The 17,665-nt window shown below is 45.2% G+C and overlaps 1 protein-coding gene across 5 annotated transcripts in view; it reads left to right on the plus strand.

The window, feature by feature from the left end:
• Positions 1–17,665, plus strand: part of LOC126541292 (neuroligin-4, Y-linked-like) — a 312,904-nt gene that overhangs the window by 279,439 nt on the left and 15,800 nt on the right. For all 5 annotated transcript variants that reach the window (XM_055076537.1, XM_055076535.1, XM_055076536.1 and 2 more), the window contains exons 6-9: positions 1,309–1,793; positions 7,176–7,288; positions 14,417–14,712; positions 15,906–16,118. In XM_055076537.1, coding sequence (XP_054932512.1) covers positions 1,309–1,793; positions 7,176–7,288; positions 14,417–14,712; positions 15,906–16,118 — 1,107 coding nt within the window. The remainder of the gene's footprint in view (positions 1–1,308; positions 1,794–7,175; positions 7,289–14,416; positions 14,713–15,905; positions 16,119–17,665) is intronic.

The raw sequence follows: 17,665 nt of genomic DNA on the forward strand, positions 1-17,665 counted from the left end.
TCTTGAATGCAATGTATGATTAACGGAAAACAAACAAACGCTTCTCAGCACCGTTGGTGCTCTCTTCGCGCTTCAGTTGGACCTTGGCTGGGCTTGAAAGTCACATTTACGCAACCAGGCGTTTTATGGGTTTGTACTTGGAGTAGCAGAGCTATCGCTCTAATAAAGAAACCACAGTGCATTTGACCACACCGTTTAGACTAGTGCTTCTTCTTCATCTGCGTAAGCAGAAGTGGCTGCTTTAATGGGCCCCTCGCCAGGTTCATACACCGGAAAACATACATGCGGGATGCGCAGACCACACGCTGACGACCGTATTTCCAAAATAACAAACCTCTTTGCGGTGCGACAAGAGCAGAACTTTCAAATAAAAGCCAGCGCGCCCTCTATCTAGAAGGAGCGCCGTATTTGTCATAGAATCAAGGTCACACGCATAAATGTTTCCACGCCAGTCGCACTACGTGTAATGAAATCATCCAACGTGGAACGCTCAAAACCTCCAGTGGAAGCGCGCCGTGGAACAAAAAGGGAACAGAAGAAAAAGCGAGAGAGAGAGAGAGAGAGAGAGAGAGAAGGTGGAGCTCGCGACGTGAAAGTTCCGACGTTCTCCCGCTGTGGTATGCGATAAGGCAAGAAAAAAATCTGGCTTGCGGACGGGAATCGAGGAAAAGTGAAGAAGCACCTATACTGACAGCAGAGGTTCCGTACTGGCCGCATCGCGACGCCACATCTAAATTTCTACTACCTCCCCTAGTAACGTACGAATTCGAAAAAAATTCACAGAATAAAATACTTCCAAGACGATACTTCACAACAGCTGGTGTATAACCAATGTTCTCAATTCTGCCTGGTGTGGGGCTTTTCTATGGTATATCTATGGAAATTTTCGCTAATAAATTGGAAAACCATCCAAGTTATTCAGTGTACTGAAGTCAGCAAGCCTTCATGCACTCGTTATGTTCATGGGGCATGTTTGATATCGCGTTAAGCACAAGATCCTGGCTGGCAGTGATTTATTCAATTTAGTGCTGTTTCATGTGGGTGCACCAGCACCATGCGATTTCGTGTGGTTCCGCGAACAAACCAAGGTTCACAAAGGGCTCATTTTCTTCATTACTTTTCTACAGATACTACGTGTTTCAGTGTTGATGCTTTTCTCAGGTACATGATCCCAAGACTACGTGCAGACAATGTATATGTCTCAATGCTTTTTGAGTGTTCCTTCTTCATCCCCAGTGCTCGGCAATGTGTTCCGTCCTCGGTAGGTAAATGATGAACGAACAAATGAATGGATGCTCCCCAAACCAGGTGGACCGGCGGGACCGACTTCTGCGCACGCTAGTGCGCAACCTGTACAGCTTCCACCAGCAGGAGATCTTTCTGACGGTCGTCAACGAGTACACGGACTGGACCCGGTCGGTGCAGCACCCGGCCAGCATTCTCGAGGAGACGGCCGAGGCGCTCAGCGACGCGCTCGTCGTGGCGCCCGTCGTTGAAGCCGGCACGCTTCACGCTGCAGCCGGGGCCGCCCGCAAGGCAGCTAAACAGCAGCAGGGTGGCGGCAGCAAGGTCGGCGGTCGCGTGCCGACGACGCACTTCTACCTGTTCGGCTACCACTCGGACGAGTCGTCATTTGCCCAGAAGAACGGCTGCGTGCACGGTGAAGACCTGCCGTACGTGCTTGGCTTACCTCTGCTGGGCTCGGGTGCGCCGCTGTACGGAAACTACAGCAAGCAGGAGGCCACGCTCTCCGAGACCACCATGGCCTACTGGGTGCGCTTCTTCCGGACAGGGTGAGCTATGGCTGTGATCGGCAGCTTCTTCATGTGACGGACACCAGTTTTGTGTGTGTGCGTTCGTGCCTGTGTGTAGGTGTGTGTTTGTTTGTAGTTCTCTGTGATTGTGCGCGTGTGTGTGCACGCACACACACACACGCACGCACACACACACGTGTGTGTGTGTGTGTGTGTGTGTGTGCGTGTGTATGTGTGTGTGTATGTGTGTGTGTGTGTGTGCACGCATATGGTTATGTGTGTTTGTATTTCGGTGTGTTTTACTGTTTCTGCGTGTGTATGGTTGTGTCTGTGTTCTTGTATTTGTGGAGATGCATGTGTGTGTGTGTGTACGTGTGTGTTTGTACGTGTGTGTGTGTGTGTATGTGTGCTAATTTATAGTATTTGGTTGAACGAGGTAGCTAACGGTCCGCTACATCATTTATTGAGCGTCATCGTGCGTTCTACATCAGCTGGAATGGCAGGTAAGTTTCTGCCGTCACTACTATGCAAACCAGATGCATATGTTATCAGATGTGCTATCACATGTTTTGTTTAGACAGGTCGCTTGTACACTCTCACTAGAGTGGCTGTTCTCGCTGCACGGAGGGCAATGGGGCTATCAATTGCCTGCCAATAAAGTACCACTTGCTGACAAGGACATCGTCTCCACCAAGATGTCTTCATTAGATGGTCAAGCGTACTCCGCCGCACAAAGCTTACACGATCTTCATCACTGGACTCGGCGATGATCATTGAATATCAATAAACCTATCGTGATAGAAGCAAGAACACTTGGGCAGTAATTATATCATGATGCCGCGAGAATATAGTGCCCAAGAGTTGAAAATAAGCATTACTATGAGTAGAAAGTGCAAGTAACGGTCACGCCCTGGTGAAAGCAAAAAAAAAAAAAAAACAAAGACGCTTCCAATGTATTTTTTCGCCCTTGAGGAATTGTTTCCACCTCGACTTTCTTCTGTGGCAATATTTTCGGCGAATCGAGCGAGAGAAAGAGAAGCATCAATACAATTCCTTCGATCCTGTCCTGGCACCGTTCTACCTTGGCTCTGTTCTTCTGCTTTCTCACTGCGCTAGAGATGGGTTCACTTCGATGCGGCGAGTGGCAGCAGCTCGCTATTCAATCCATAGGACCCCGTTCAATCTCAGAGCAATGTCCCCTTTATGTTATGTGTGTCTGTATGTGTGCGGCTGTTTTCTGAGAATATTTTTTATAGTGCGTTCTATTTACCATGTTCCGCTGTCTTCTGGGCTGCAAGGTTCTGTGTGTAGATTTCCGGACTTCTAAAATATATTCTTTTGTTCACACTTGGGACAATTATGGCCCTGTTTATCTTTAGGATTTTGATATTCATATTGGCGTGACAACCTATACGAGAACTTTCTCGGCGTCTCCTCGTTGAAATTGATACAGGTTTCCCTGCTGCTTTGCCACAAAAACGTATTTGCTACGATTTGCATGTGTTTTTAATGTTATACTCTCAAATCTTCAATTTAGACTGCTGTGACGGCTTCTTGGAAGAATATATTTTATTGATATTCAGGATACTATAAAGAGGCATAGTATCTGTCGCTTCGCGACAAAGAAAGTACTAACTGAGCGAAACGGAATCATACATTGATGGATTTACAGCGACAGCTAGAAGTATACCTAGAACTAGAATGACTATAACCGTAACGTTGATTTTCAAGCAGATAGGCTTTTTAAGTGCTTTTGTTCACCATTTTCCATGTTCCAGTCCTGTTTGAATTATTCTGTGCGATAAAAAAAATACGTTCAAAGACAGCTATACGAAATTTCGCGAAAGGGCTCAGTTCGCCTGAAGCCCTCAAAATTATGGCCAGGGTACCCGAAACCCGGCGCAGATGGACGCAACTGCTTTGGGCAACGGCGCACTCCGGTCTTCAGGGAAGCGAAGCTGCTCGCAGTGCGACGCGAAAACTGGCCATACGCGGCCACGCGACAACCTCTTGCGATGAGCAGTTCGAATCCCTCCGCCGCTCAGGCAGGGGCCGTATGGTATCCTACAAGGAAATTCTACAATTCTACCGCCAGGTCAGGCGGCATTACCCTGCCGCTCACAAAAATTTGTACAAAAATCAATCAGTTACCTGGCGCCTTTTACAGACGCACACTTTCCCAAACCCAGTGACGTACAGTCACCTCTATCCCGGGTTATACTGTATTGTAAATTATGCGCAGGTAGAGCCGATCTCCACCACATCATGTTGGCATGTCCCCTGATAAGGACCAGAAAACGCACTAGCTTATTGCCTCCCTTTCCCATCACTACCCTATAGCAGTGGGAGACTGCACTGCTCATCTCAGACCTGGATCTTAAACTCCGGGCATTCCAGGTGGCTGAAGATGCCGCCAAAGTGCAACGCCTGGCCACCGCCTGAGGAAGAAGAGGACAGGCCCTCCCACTCCCCTCCTCTCTAAACTCCATCTCGGACAAAATAAAGTTTATGCTACTACTACTTGACACTTCACGAATTGCTGAATAGGAGAGCCTCTACTGGCTTGTACTCTCGCAAGACGAAACACACCTCATGCGTCTATGTCAGCAAATGAAAGGGAAAATCACGGTTTGCCTCACGTGCGCATAAGAAAAATGCGTAGTACTAAATGGTGCTTGTTTTCATCATAGTCCCAGTCACAGTAGTAAGTACATTCTCTTATCTCTTGTCAAGTGGGGTCGCTATCGTTTGGTGTCTTGCAGAGTCAGTGGAAAACAAAAACATTCAGAATGACGAAAAGGTACCCGACCTGCCGGCAATGCTTGGCGCCGGCGGCCATATCCATTCCAGATCACAGACGCACTACTGGCGTGCGTTGGGCAACAGACTGAGTTTTTCGCGCCTGGATATCGTGTTCCGTTTTTCGGAACTGGAATGTCTTTTTTTTTTTGTTCCTTCGAACGGATATCATACGCGATTGCGAAATGCCGATACGTATAAACGTACTGCGCGGTAAGCGTTCGAACTGTACATGAAATGTGCGGCGATGGAGGCGATGCTCGCTTCGTCGCATCATAGGAGCGGTCTTGCGTCAAGTGCTATGTTCGCTTGGCCCGTAGCTGTAAGCACACTTGCATGCTTTCTGTGAAATTGCAGAAAACGCCATTTATTCGCACACTAGACCTTGAGGTTGTGTCGGCACTGAAAATGCAGCTTGACAGCTTATTGAATGTTAAGTCGGTGATCAGCTTGTCTTCATAGTGCTCGTTTGCGTCCCTCGACTCATCGTCAAAGACGCCAGTGGAGAGTGCGCATAGTCTCACGTAACCAAGTTGCGGGGAGGGGCGGAGAAGGAGGGGCGGACTGTCAGATGTTAGATTTCGCGATTCCAAGTTGTGCGGAAGATGGGAAGGGAGGAGCACGACGGGACAGTCGCTCGCTTGCTCGCTTGTTCCCTCGTGCTATTCGCTTACATTGACAGTCATCTTGGAATGTTTCTGCACAGTTTTTTTTTTCGAATGCGTGCTTGTCATTTTCTTACTAATTTAACAAATAAATAAGCCATTTGAACAACATGATACTCGGTGTAAACAAGCCGTTAACTGTGCTTCATTGTCGCGAGACGTAAACATGTTTTTCTATATTGGCATTCGTTAATTGTGTGCATTTACGTGCTTCTAAAATGTATTCTTGCTCCTTGAATATTATCAAACTTGCATTGCAATTGTAGGTCTGGTACTATGTTCTCGAAGATTGTTTTGTTACTGATATTTCCAGTACGCAAGCAGGGGCATGTTTATTTCCTTTTCTAGCCAACCTCGGTATTTTCTTTTCTATTGCGCGCCTTTTATTTATCTCGTGGCTTAGCGGCGCAGAGGACACCCAGTTAGTTAATTGGTTGTCCTTGTCATTGTTCTTTGACCGCCAGCCCCGAAACATTTGCTTTAATTTAGTAATGCCGCTTTCTTCTGTTTCGTACAGTGCACTCAGCGTATGACGGCCACCGTCGCCTGTCTACACCGACCACTAAAGCATACACGTTGTGGCTTACTAAACATCTATGCACGACTGTGGTATCTGAAAATTCGTTGTGCACATTAACTACCACGCAGTGCATGGTTACGTGGTTCACGGTGCCAGCAGCTAGCAGGTCGCAATGGTGAACATTGCGCTGAAATAACTTCTCGGTTGCGCCTGCTCCACTGCTGCTGCGAAGTAAAAGTTAAATTGTGACCTGTACTCTTTGAGCTTTTTGACGTGTATTTGCTTTCGATGATATGAATGCTTCTCTTGGACATCTTATGAGATTTGCTGAATCTCCATCGACCTCCGTAGATGTGCAGATTCTAGCGAAACATGAGCAGTCTCCTCCTGCGCTTCGTTAACGTGAAGAATAGAGAAAAAATCAATATTTTAAAACGAAGTTCCTCAGCAAACCATCCCGGACTTTAGTGGCCGAGGCTGCTACGGCTGCTGTCGTGTCGAGGAGCTCACAGACAGGAAGGCACTCACATAGCGATTTGGCTTATACGTATAGCCCAATCTGTTCTACCCCCATGGATGTGCCAGTGGCCGCGTTTGTTCTCTACGGAACTGTGCAGGGAGACAAGAAAAGCTACCTAAATATCGTCACTGCAACAAATATGATGCTTTCAAGCGCATAATTCCTTTATTGAAACCAAGCTTTCAGTACTTACTTTCCCGAGATTTTGCGCATCTGCTTGGTCAGTTCGTCACCGAGAAAAGTGGGCCAGTCCTGGCGATCGGGAAACATGAAAATGCGCCGACCCTCGAGAGGGAGAGGGAGAAAGAAAAAGAGAGACAGAGGGACAGCTTGCATAGAAAGACAGGGACATTAACCAGAGGTAGTTCAGGTTGGATGCTTTGCAGGGGGATAAACAGTAGGGGTATAAAAACCGAAACAGAGTGGACGGAAGAGAGAGCGATCGTGTAATAGTACGGTGGGTGGAACCTATATGTAGAGCAAAGTGGGCAGATCCCGGAGACAGCGCAATTCGCGGTCGCGTGGGTCAAGTTTAGGGGTGCTCCGCTCATTACCGCCTACCTGAGCAAACATGTAATCCCTTTACTGCAAGTGGTTTGTATAAAAGAGCTGCACATAATTTAATTACATAGTTTACGAAATCTTCGCTTCACATAAATTGCAACATGTGCGGCAGATAAGTGTAAATTTTATCCCTTTCTGTCTCACAAATTTACTCAGCCCCGACGTATATCCCTAATATTCGATGTAATTTTCTCTGCACTTGTCGTTGTTAATCAATAAGAAAGGATGGTGACATGCGGTGCAGAAGTGAGACGAAGACATTGGCACAATGAGGTATTTGTTAGCGGCTGTTTTTAGAGGATACTCCACCTTTATGACAAATCTTTAAAAATTTTTCGTTGTTTAACTTGCAGTTCACCAAACTTCACTACCACGGAAACGGAATCCGAGCGCAGCAAAGGTGGCCGTGGTGAAAAAGTCGGCTGGCCTGCCTATGATCCAGTGCATCAAAAGTACCTAACTTTGGGTAAGTGTCGTATTGCAGCATTCTCATTCAGTAGCGCAAAAGAAAAATAACGCACAGTACCTGCACAGTATAAGCGCCATTATCTATTATGACTACATAAGAATTACCGTTTTGTAAACCTTGCCCTCGGCGACACAATAAATGTGCTTCCCCTATAGACTGATGTCAAGCTGTACATGAATGAACTGCATATAAGCACGGGAGGGGTTTCGGGCGTTCTAGCTTAAAAAAAAATCTGCTTAAGAGGAAGCTTTAGCTCGGGTGCTCCTATCTAGATACATGTAAAATGAGAATTGATTTTTCTCGGCAACCACTGCACCGAATTCGACGAGGTTTGTTGCATTTAAAAGAAAAGCTTAAGATATAGTGACTGTTGGTTTCGAATTTTCGATTTAGGTTGTCAGTTTTTTATCAAATATTGGCAAAAATCAAAAATTTTCGAAAAACGAATCTATCAAGTTTAGAACTCTGTAACTCAACAACGAAGAAGGATAATACAATTCTGTGAATCGCATCTAATAGTACATCTAAAGCGGACAAAATTTATATGTTACACATAATATAAAAAATTTTAGTAATATGGAAATACAACTTTGCAGAGTCCTTGTAACCAACGTAACAAATTCACGTAAGATGTAAAATGACAGATCGAATTTGTCCGCTTTGAATGATGTAATGGATACCGTGTACAGAACCGCGAAATCTGTTCTTGATGCAGACCTACGAATTTGTAAACTTCGTGCTTCTATATTTTTCAAACGGTCGACTATTTGAACATCTTTTTAACAAAATTAAAGCCCTAAATCGAAATTCCACTTCCAACAGCCACTAGAATTAAACTTTCTCTCTGAAATGCAACAAATTTCATTAAAATCGGTCCAGGGGTTGTCTCAGGAAAACATTTTTGCGTTTTATATGTATTTGAATAGGCCGCGGCGGAGTTGGGCCCGAGCTAAAGCTTCCTCTTAAGTGTACCGCACTTTTTACAGCAAAGCCATAGCCTTATTCAACACACAGCGTTTTAGAATAACTACTGTTCGAGTACAAAAGTGAAGGAGCTAAGCTCTGGTGCCCAAGCTCACAGGTCATTATGAGCAAAAGGCTGCGTCACGAGCATTAAATGCAGGAAAGCAACGCTTTTGCGCAAGTGCAACTGTTCCTGAATGCAAACTGTTTTCACGATAAGGTTTACCCGCCGTGGTTGCTCAGTGGCTATGGTGTTAGGCTGCTGAGCACGAGGTCGCGGGATCGAATCCCGGCCACGGCGGCCGCATTTCGATCGGGGCGAAATGCGAAAACACCCGTGTGCTTAGATTTAGGTGCACGTTAAAGAACCCCAGGTGGTCGAAATTTCCGGAGTCCTCCACTACGGCGTGCCTCATAATCAGAAAGTGGTTTTGGCACGTAAAACCCCATAATTTAATTAACGATAAGGCTTCAAGTGGCCGAGAATACTCAAGCAAGAAACCCTTATAGCCGAATAGGTATTGCTATAATGGCTTTTTAGGTACACAAGTATGTCCTTCGCGAGCGAATCTTGCCTTAAAACACCAAACCGTCAAGGAGAAACACCATTGCAGGAAAAGTTTAAGCCTTAGTCTGAGCCTCCTTTCGCCGGGCAGAGACATGAGTGTGTGTCACCATGCTGTATGTTTTCATACGTTTTTCCAGGCACATACCCAGCGGGGGGGGGGGGGGGGGAGCCCGCCCCTTGGATACGTGCTCTAAGAAAAGTGGAAAGCCCCCCCCCCCCCCCCCCCCCCACTCCAGAAATTAAGCGGCATGCCCCACCGCCCTTCCCTACCCACGCCACCACTCTTCACACACATTCCTAAAGCGCCGCCAAATCAATGTTGATTTGGCGGCTCATCTTTCTCATCGATTTTCTCGATCAATCGATCAATTTTCTCATCGATTCGGTGCTCGCGCGAATAACTCGAGATGCGTTAAGTTGTCACCATCTATGAAATGGTCACGCGCATCGCTGTTGCTTTGTTAGTTCAAGCTTCTTTGTTTAGACTCATCCAGGGCCCAGGAAAGTGATTTGGTTCGTGGTCAGCTGGTGTGTATACTCGTGGAAGGAGTCGGGGCCGGAGAAAACGCCAGTTGCGTTTAACTTTTCCTTTCGCTTCATAATTTCCTCGAGTGAAAGCTCGCCGCGACGCTGGCAGATCCTCGGAACCATATACACGCGATATGGGTTAGATAAGGTGGAAAATAAGATAATGCGAAACAGTGTCCATCATCAAACCCTTCAATAACCGTTAGAACCATAATCAATGTGACTCTCGCCTATTACCTCGTCTGGTTTTTCCCTAGTCGTACAGCACTTTTCGTGCTAAATTGGCAACTAGAAACAAGAGTCGCAAGGAGTTGAGAAATTAGGCGATTTACTAAGGGAGAGAGCCAAGGCAACAGCCAAACAGGCAGGAAAAGCAAAAATTAGCAAATTTACCTGATGTTTATAAAAATATTTATTGATCAACATCATTTTATTTAAAAAGGAAGTAGAGAAAATGCCACCGGAAGTGGAGGACAATTCCGTGTGTTTTGAATGGCGCTTCTACAGTTATCAGCCGAGCCGCCTGACGTAGCCACTTCTCTGCTGTGCTTAGGTGGGTCTTTTTCTAACCTTCTGCAATGGGCGCAATACGTCTAGAACCGCAGCGTCCTGCGCTCTACGCGGTTGTACGGGATTGGTGGCAAAGCATCATTACGCAACTTCCCCCATAACAATACGAGTCGGTTTGGGTACTTAACTTGGCAGAGCGGTTAACGAGGGATCCAAAAGAACTGATTGTTCCGCAAACATATATTTCTTTATAATTCTTCTATAGCTGATTCAAAAAACGCTTCTATAGTTGGAAAGAACTGAAGTCTACAGTGAAGCCCAGCCTACGCCCTCATAACCGCCAGCCACTATTCCTTCGCAAGGCTGCAAATAATTGGTGCTTCAAACTTTCCCTGTTACTTAAATAAGGCGATGACCACAGAAATAAAATTGTGAGCATATAATTTTGTACGTTTTCCCTCGCCTACTATAGCGGAATGTCGAAAGCAAAATTTTTTATTTCACTGAAATAAAATGCTTGCTTTGTTGCAACTATTTATTGTCAAGTTTTACTTAAATTGGCAATGAAGTTTCATAAGTAAAATGGGGTCAGCAGTAAAGTGAACAATACCACTGGCTTTATAAGAGTTAAATGCTCAAACTCCATACACGTTGTCCATGCCTGTTGGGGGCCACGAACAGTAGGGGGCACGAAGTACGATGCCATTTTGAAAAGGTGGCATGACGACAATTTTTGTTTTGTTTCTGTGATTGGCTGGCGGAGTAACACAACCCCGCCCGGTCCGTGTGCCTCGCTTGCCAACTGCTGTTTTCTTTCTAAAATTGCATTATACTATAGTAATGTTCGTTTTACGATTCTTTCCTGCGTGAATCCATTAGACGTGATTCCTTGTTTGCCAAGTAAAGCGGAGGTGTATCTCACAGGCGTACCTGTCAGATACACCTTTTTTCATTTATCTTTTGCGCGTTTACGCGTTTTTATGGCGAATGGTGGGCGTTATTCACATTTGTACTAGTAAATGTGCACGCCCTCCTCATTTGCATAGAAAAGTTACCTCAAGTTGCGCCCCCCCCCCCCCCCCCCCCCCCGCGAAAAAATATCCTGCGTACGTGCCTACCTTCTTATTGTGCCACTTCGCTGGGGCGCTCAGGTTTCATTCAAGTGAGTAATGCATAAGCCTCCAGTGACTCAAATGATTGCCGTCTGCCTGTACTTCCTTCGGCGTTGAAATTTGAAGCGCCTTTGAATGCCAGCTCCCATGCACGTGCCTTAGAATCCCCCGAGAGCTGGTCTCGAATTTCCCGGAACGCTCATTGTATAGTAGGACGGTGCCTGACAGCCTCAAGCGAAGAGACAATGAAACGGCTTATCTCCCGTTTTTTTTTCTCTCTGCAGTCACAAACTCCGACAATTATTTATTCTCGAATGACATTTGATCTCTCTTGGCGCGTGGCAAAATGTGCGCAGAATAAACCGTGGACACCGCCATGAAACATGTGTCCCGACTAAAGGAAGTTCGAATTATTCTTTTTTTTTTTTTTTGCTTTTCCACCTATTGTGTGACAGCGCCAGGATCTAATTTCGCATTTTCATCACCAAAGTGCACTCCTAAATGATGGACCAACCTTGAACATTGGCTTAACGCAATAGATTTTTCAGCAAAGTCGTGCAGCAGCGTGCTGCCATACGTGGGAGTAAAAGTAAAATAAAAATAATTATAATCTGATAACATCATATTGTGGCCACGATATCACGTACTCTACTCGGGGCAGGAGCGTATTTTTAGCACACTGGCGTGGCTATGAAATATATATATATATATATATATATATATATATATATATATATATATATATATATAGCCATTGTTCAGGTGGTCAGCTTCATCCTCTGGCAGGAGCGTTTCTTTCTTTCTTTTGCTTTTTGCGCAGTCATTCCCCCACAAAACTTTGTGAGCAGTGGCGTGCTATGCCAGTGAAAGAATTAGCACACGAAATATGACGATATGCTAAGTAAGCAAGAAAAGACAATAAGCAACCTTAGAGATACATATGTAAAGGACTACTACAGATTATCGCTGTACACTTTTTCGTTGAAAGCCCCATTGAAGACAATCTCTTATAGACCAGTGAACACTCATATCAAGGCAATATAATTTCACTACAGACTTTTTTTTTTATTGATATGATATAAGGAGATGTTGACGCACAATTTAAGGCGCCGACTACTCCTTATCTCTTGAATGGTTCCATCAAACAACACCAGGACTTATCACGCAACGTTTTCGCAGAAAGACTATGACGTAATAAACACATGGTACATACAATATAGAAGGTAAATGTCTCCACAGTTATGTAGATAAATGTCTCAAAAATACAAACGATATTGTCTCCTAACGACACAGTCTCTAGTCAGCGGGTGGTACGTTCATCGTGTAAGTGCATTATCACGTATAGTCACAACAAAACAGTCAGCATAACATAATTCAGAAATACATGCATATATACAGCGACAATGAAATGAAAGGAACAATAAAAGCGTTAATAACGTCCAACAATGCCACTGTCTTCAAGAAAAGTGTTTAGTGCTCTTAAAGCGCTCTTCTGAAAAGACGTTGCTGGCCAATGACCCAAAAGTTTCTTTAAACTGAAATGTCTGCGGTCTAATTTAATTAGAGTTGATTTAGGTCAGCATCTTGGTGTGTCGTGACGTGGGCAATCTAGAAGGAGGGGATATATATCTGCGTCTACAAATCCACAATCACATTCGGGGGTTTCCGCACGGCCAATTCTGTGTAAGAAATGCTTTGTGTAGGCAGTGCCTAGCCTTAATCGATGAATAAGGGTTTGTATAGTTCTGTCTAATGATAATGAAAGCTTGAATTCATTGAACTTATACCATAGTCAGAGCTCTTCGAATTCTGGTCAAACCAAGTGTTTCTACACATTTTGAAAGACGTTGTCCTTATAATGCAACGTAACTCATTCTTTGATATTGGGAGCGGAACCACATAATCTTTGAGGTGTGCTTGTCGTGCTGCTTCATCAGCTGCTGTGTTGCCAGGCCTTTTGGCTAAGATCAAAGTGTAGCATGCCAAGCTTGATGCATACAGGTGGTGTCCACTCGGATGGGTGGACGCTTTGAGTCCCCTTAAATTCCATTTTGCAGAAATCAAGCTCACAGAAGTAAAGAGGCTTACGTGCGCATGCCACCTGGCTGTTCAACATTAGTAGCAGTAGAGAAACAAAGAGAACACTACTCTTAGTGAGTTGGTAGAATAAGTGGTCATGATAATCAGTACCTCCGTCCCCATAGACGTCATGGCAGAATGCTCCCAGGTGATTATCATCACCCTGCCTATTGCGGGGTCCCGATGTATCTTAAATGTGCTGTAAAATCTTTTATCATTTGGACCCTCTCAGATGTTCCATATATTACGATTTCAATAGTTAACAAATTTTGAAGGGGCGCAAATGAGTGTGTTCAAAAAAAAATATTACTCGCCGTCGCGGCCTAGCGAAAGGGATGTCCAGCGAAGCTGTTGAAAACTATCACTACAATCGCTGAATAGGGTGTGTGATGCTTTATTGCTTTGGAGTAATGGTACCAAAGCTTATTTAGATTAATAGTAGTAATAATAGTAATGATAATTTTGAAGCACGCCACCGCTTGTCGTATTGCCGTTTCTTTTTTTCCTTTTGCCGCTCCTCGTATTGACGCTGCTCCTCGAGAGTCCTAAGTATGCGTTGCCTACCCATAGCGGGGCTGCAACAACAATGACATCAATTGTTAGGCTGGTTCTTTTATATACAAAATGCAAGTAACTTCACTCCCCAGAGTGCAAGCTGCCGTCGCCGCGGCATTTTGCGCAACAGTGATCTGAACAGTTCGCATTTTTATTAGGAGCGCCTTATCATCAATCATGTGGTTCGGATGCTTGTTTATTAAAACGAATGTTGTTCTGTATGTTGTATGCGTGATTCCAAAGAATATATGCACTTCTGGCTTCACATTGCGGAGTGCTTGAAGCCTGCGCCACTTCCACTCCGGGGCGGCCTGGTGTTGCACTACCTCCGGGATAGGGCCATATTTTTGCCCATGGACAACGACAAGTAGAATGCCAACCACCTAGAGGATAACATGCTTCTGTGTAAAACCGCCGCCCAAACTCTTAAAAAAAAAGAAAAAAAAAACTGGAAAGTTGTGTAGCCGCGAACTTGGGCTACATAATTTTATCATTCGAGGAATAATTGTTCTGTATACAATTTAAGGATATTTTATTATGTGTATCTAGCTGACACCCTCCGCTTGGCTTAGTGGCTACGATGTTGAGATGTGGAGTGCAAAGTGGCGGGTTTTAGTGCCCGCCGTGGCGGCCTCATTCCGATTCGGGCAGAATGCAAGAACGCTAGTTTTCCGTGACTTGGGATTACGTTATAGCGTCCTTTCCGTTGAGGTATTAGGCCAGGAGCCTTTTGGTCTGTCTCTTGTCTCACTATTTCGTATATCGATTTACAATGGTGGTAGATTGGACGCCGAACGATCACGCACGCAGGCACCAAGTCCAAGGTGCGAGACCACTATCACGCGCACCGACTGTCGGTGTGGACGCAGCTGATCCCCAAACTTCACCGCGCGGGTGGCGGCGACGTGCCCCGGTCCCACCACTTGCTCGAGGACTTTGAGAACGTGGCCTCGTACGACGGCGTGGTGCGCGAGGTGCCGCCTCCGCCGCCTCCCATGTCGCCTTCGCCCACGCCTTCGCTGCCGCACTCCACCATGGACTCCAATTCGGGCGGTGGCGGGCCGCTCACAACCAGTGGAGGAGCGCGTGCTGGAAAAGGGGCACAGGTACGAGGAACGCCATGCTATTACGGTCGCGGAGCAGTAAGGCTGAAAATTTCGTTTCAAGGCGTCGTGTAATTATCGCTTACGGCAGCCAACAGCTACAGGGCACGACGGGACGTATTTCTTACGCATTTAGACATGCGATGCTTCACGCAATCATTACTTTTATGTTTAAGCGTTTTAACGAAATCGCTTTACTCGAACTATTGTTTTATTAGAACAGTTTCTTGATCCCGATCGCCGTGCATGTATTTTGGATCAGATTATTCGAAGCGCAGCAGCACTCGACTACACGTAGTACGAAGTGCGAAGTGGGAAATTCGTACTGGACCTGTTAATGCAGCATACATGATGACCCTTGCGGCTTCTTGCCACGAACATGAAGAGCGGGAGGGCGGAAGGGGAGGTTATACAAGGATCGCGGCAAATTCCAATCCGCCACGTTGTGGCAACTCCTCTAGACTAACTGTATCGCATTATAAGTGAGAGACGAGGCAGCTATTAGAAGGCGTTAGCAGAATTTCACCATTCTAGGGTCGCCACTGTCGAGCGCATGTTTGATGCTATGTTTGAGTTAAATGCTTCCGCGTTGTTGGAGTGTATACACGCGTAACTATAGCTCCTTCATAACTTCCCTGCTTTAAAAATAAAGTACTGCTTATAACGAATGCAACTTGATGTGTGGGAAACTAGGTTAAAAGGAGGAGTTACCATACCTAAATTCCTAACTGCTTCGTAATTACTCTTTCTTTCGCTTCTTAAGGTTTAGCCGATTTATTTCTGGCCGTGTAACGTTAAAAAGGGTGTATTGGTTTAACTAGGTGTGAATATAAGTATAAAATGGCGTTTAACGACAACTAGTTTCTGGAGAGTCTTTTCGCAACCAGTGTCTAACAGCATAGTTAACCAGCACGTCTTCTTGAAAGAGCCGAGACAAATATTTCCAAGAAATTAGTTTGCTCTAAGCACTTTCGCTTCGCAGTTTCAGGGCTTTCAATTTATGATCGTGCGCGCTGATGTGGCCGTGTATGCAGAGCCGCAGTGAGACATACCACATTGACTGAGAAACAATATTACCCACATGAGCTTGTGATCAAAGTCCATGCGCCTGATGCTAAGCTGGCTGCATAGGCTCGTGTCACCTTTAGCATGGTGGGGGAGAGCTTCACGTTCGCACTGCACTGACGTGTCTGTAGGATGGCGGCCGTGGCGGCGTCACAACACCCGGTGACCCGAGCCAGACGGAGGCCATGGCCATGCCCCAGGGCGGCTACTCTACGGCGCTAGGAGTCACCATCGCTGTGGGCTGCTCGCTTCTGATCCTCAACGTGCTCATCTTCGCCGGCGTCTACTACCAGCGGGACAAGGCGGGCCGGGCCACCGACAAGGCTAAGAAGAGGCCGTTCGAGGTGGGCCACACTATTAGAGCGGCCAGTTCAATGCGACAATTTGTGCTTGAATGTCAACCGCGCTAGATACATGTGCACCTGCGAACGCGCCGCTTTGTTTGGTGTTTGCTTGCAATATGAAATTTCTGTGCAGCTTCAAAAGAAAAGAGTAGAAATATCTAAAGTGGCGTGGTGACTACGATTGAACAGTGGCAAGCGGTGCAAATGCAGCTTTGTCCCATCCTACCTACCTCTCTCATATATATATATATATATATATATATATATATATATATATATATATATATATATATATATATATATATATATATATATATATATATATATATTTATATATATAGGATTTTATCGATTTTTCGAACGACAGTATGGACTGAAGAAGTGGACACAAATAAATATCCATTAAAACAGCAAACATAATTCCAAAGAACTCCTAACTCAATTCGTAGTATAAACCAAGGAACGGAAATGCAACGATATAAGATACAAATGCAACACAAGGATGTAGTATATTACAGGCATTATATAGCCTCTTGTAGTTTTGAAAACATCAAATGACGAAGGTTGATGTGCGATTGAGTACTCTTTACGGAAACATCTAGTTGATACCTTGGCTTATTAACGACATGAATTGGCGGTTTCCTTTATTTACGAGTTGCTGTGCTCCTTGATCAATTGCTTCTTGTAAGTTAGAGCCGAAACTTATGACTCATACTTGCACCTTAAGTCTACGGACAAAATAAAGTTTACTTGTCGTGGCAGTCGAATAGAGAGAGATAGAAAAAAAAAAGAGAATGGCAAGGAGTGTAACCATACGAAGTCCGGTTTGCTGGCCTGTACGGGGTAGCAATAAAATATGGGTGTCGAAGAAAAAATCGCGACACAAAATTAAAGTGGCATACATCGCTATAACATATATCGCAGACCCATAGACCACAGGAAGCGATCAAGTGCTCTGACTGCCTTTAGAGCACTCGTCTATTGGTACCACTGTCGGAGCACTTTTCTCCTATGACAGTGGCCGGCTGCCAAGTGATTCTCAGGCGGTACACAGCCCCTGTCTTCCTGTGCTATAACGTGGGGAGATGCACCGTAGATGCGCGATGATTCCTTCACAGCCGCAAGTGCTACAGGTCGGCACACGCAATTATGAATGAGTAAGCCTTATTAAACGAGATAACAAGCCACAGCTGGTACAATACAGTTACTTCACTCTGTAGTAGCCCAAGCGGTTGGTAGATCTTCAAGTAAGGATCCAGCGAATCTATGTCGAACGATATAACACAGGCAGCATAGGCCAAAATGTACAAATGCTATTTTGGATCTTGTGCATGGCTACGGTTGACAGCACACTCTCTTACGAAGGTACAGGCTTATGCCAGCCGGTTCAGAGCTGCTATAACGGTGGTATTCCGTTCATCTATCACTCATCTACTTAATCAAATTGGTTTGCTTGCAGTCTCTCATAGAGGCCACATCTGTCTTTAAAATTTTTTTTTCGATTATTCAGAGGTCAGCACAATTTTAACATGTCCAACATTATATCA

Source organism: Dermacentor andersoni, chromosome 2, assembly GCF_023375885.2.
Source record: "Dermacentor andersoni chromosome 2, qqDerAnde1_hic_scaffold, whole genome shotgun sequence".
In the NCBI taxonomy this organism is placed as follows: domain Eukaryota; kingdom Metazoa; phylum Arthropoda; class Arachnida; order Ixodida; family Ixodidae; genus Dermacentor; species Dermacentor andersoni.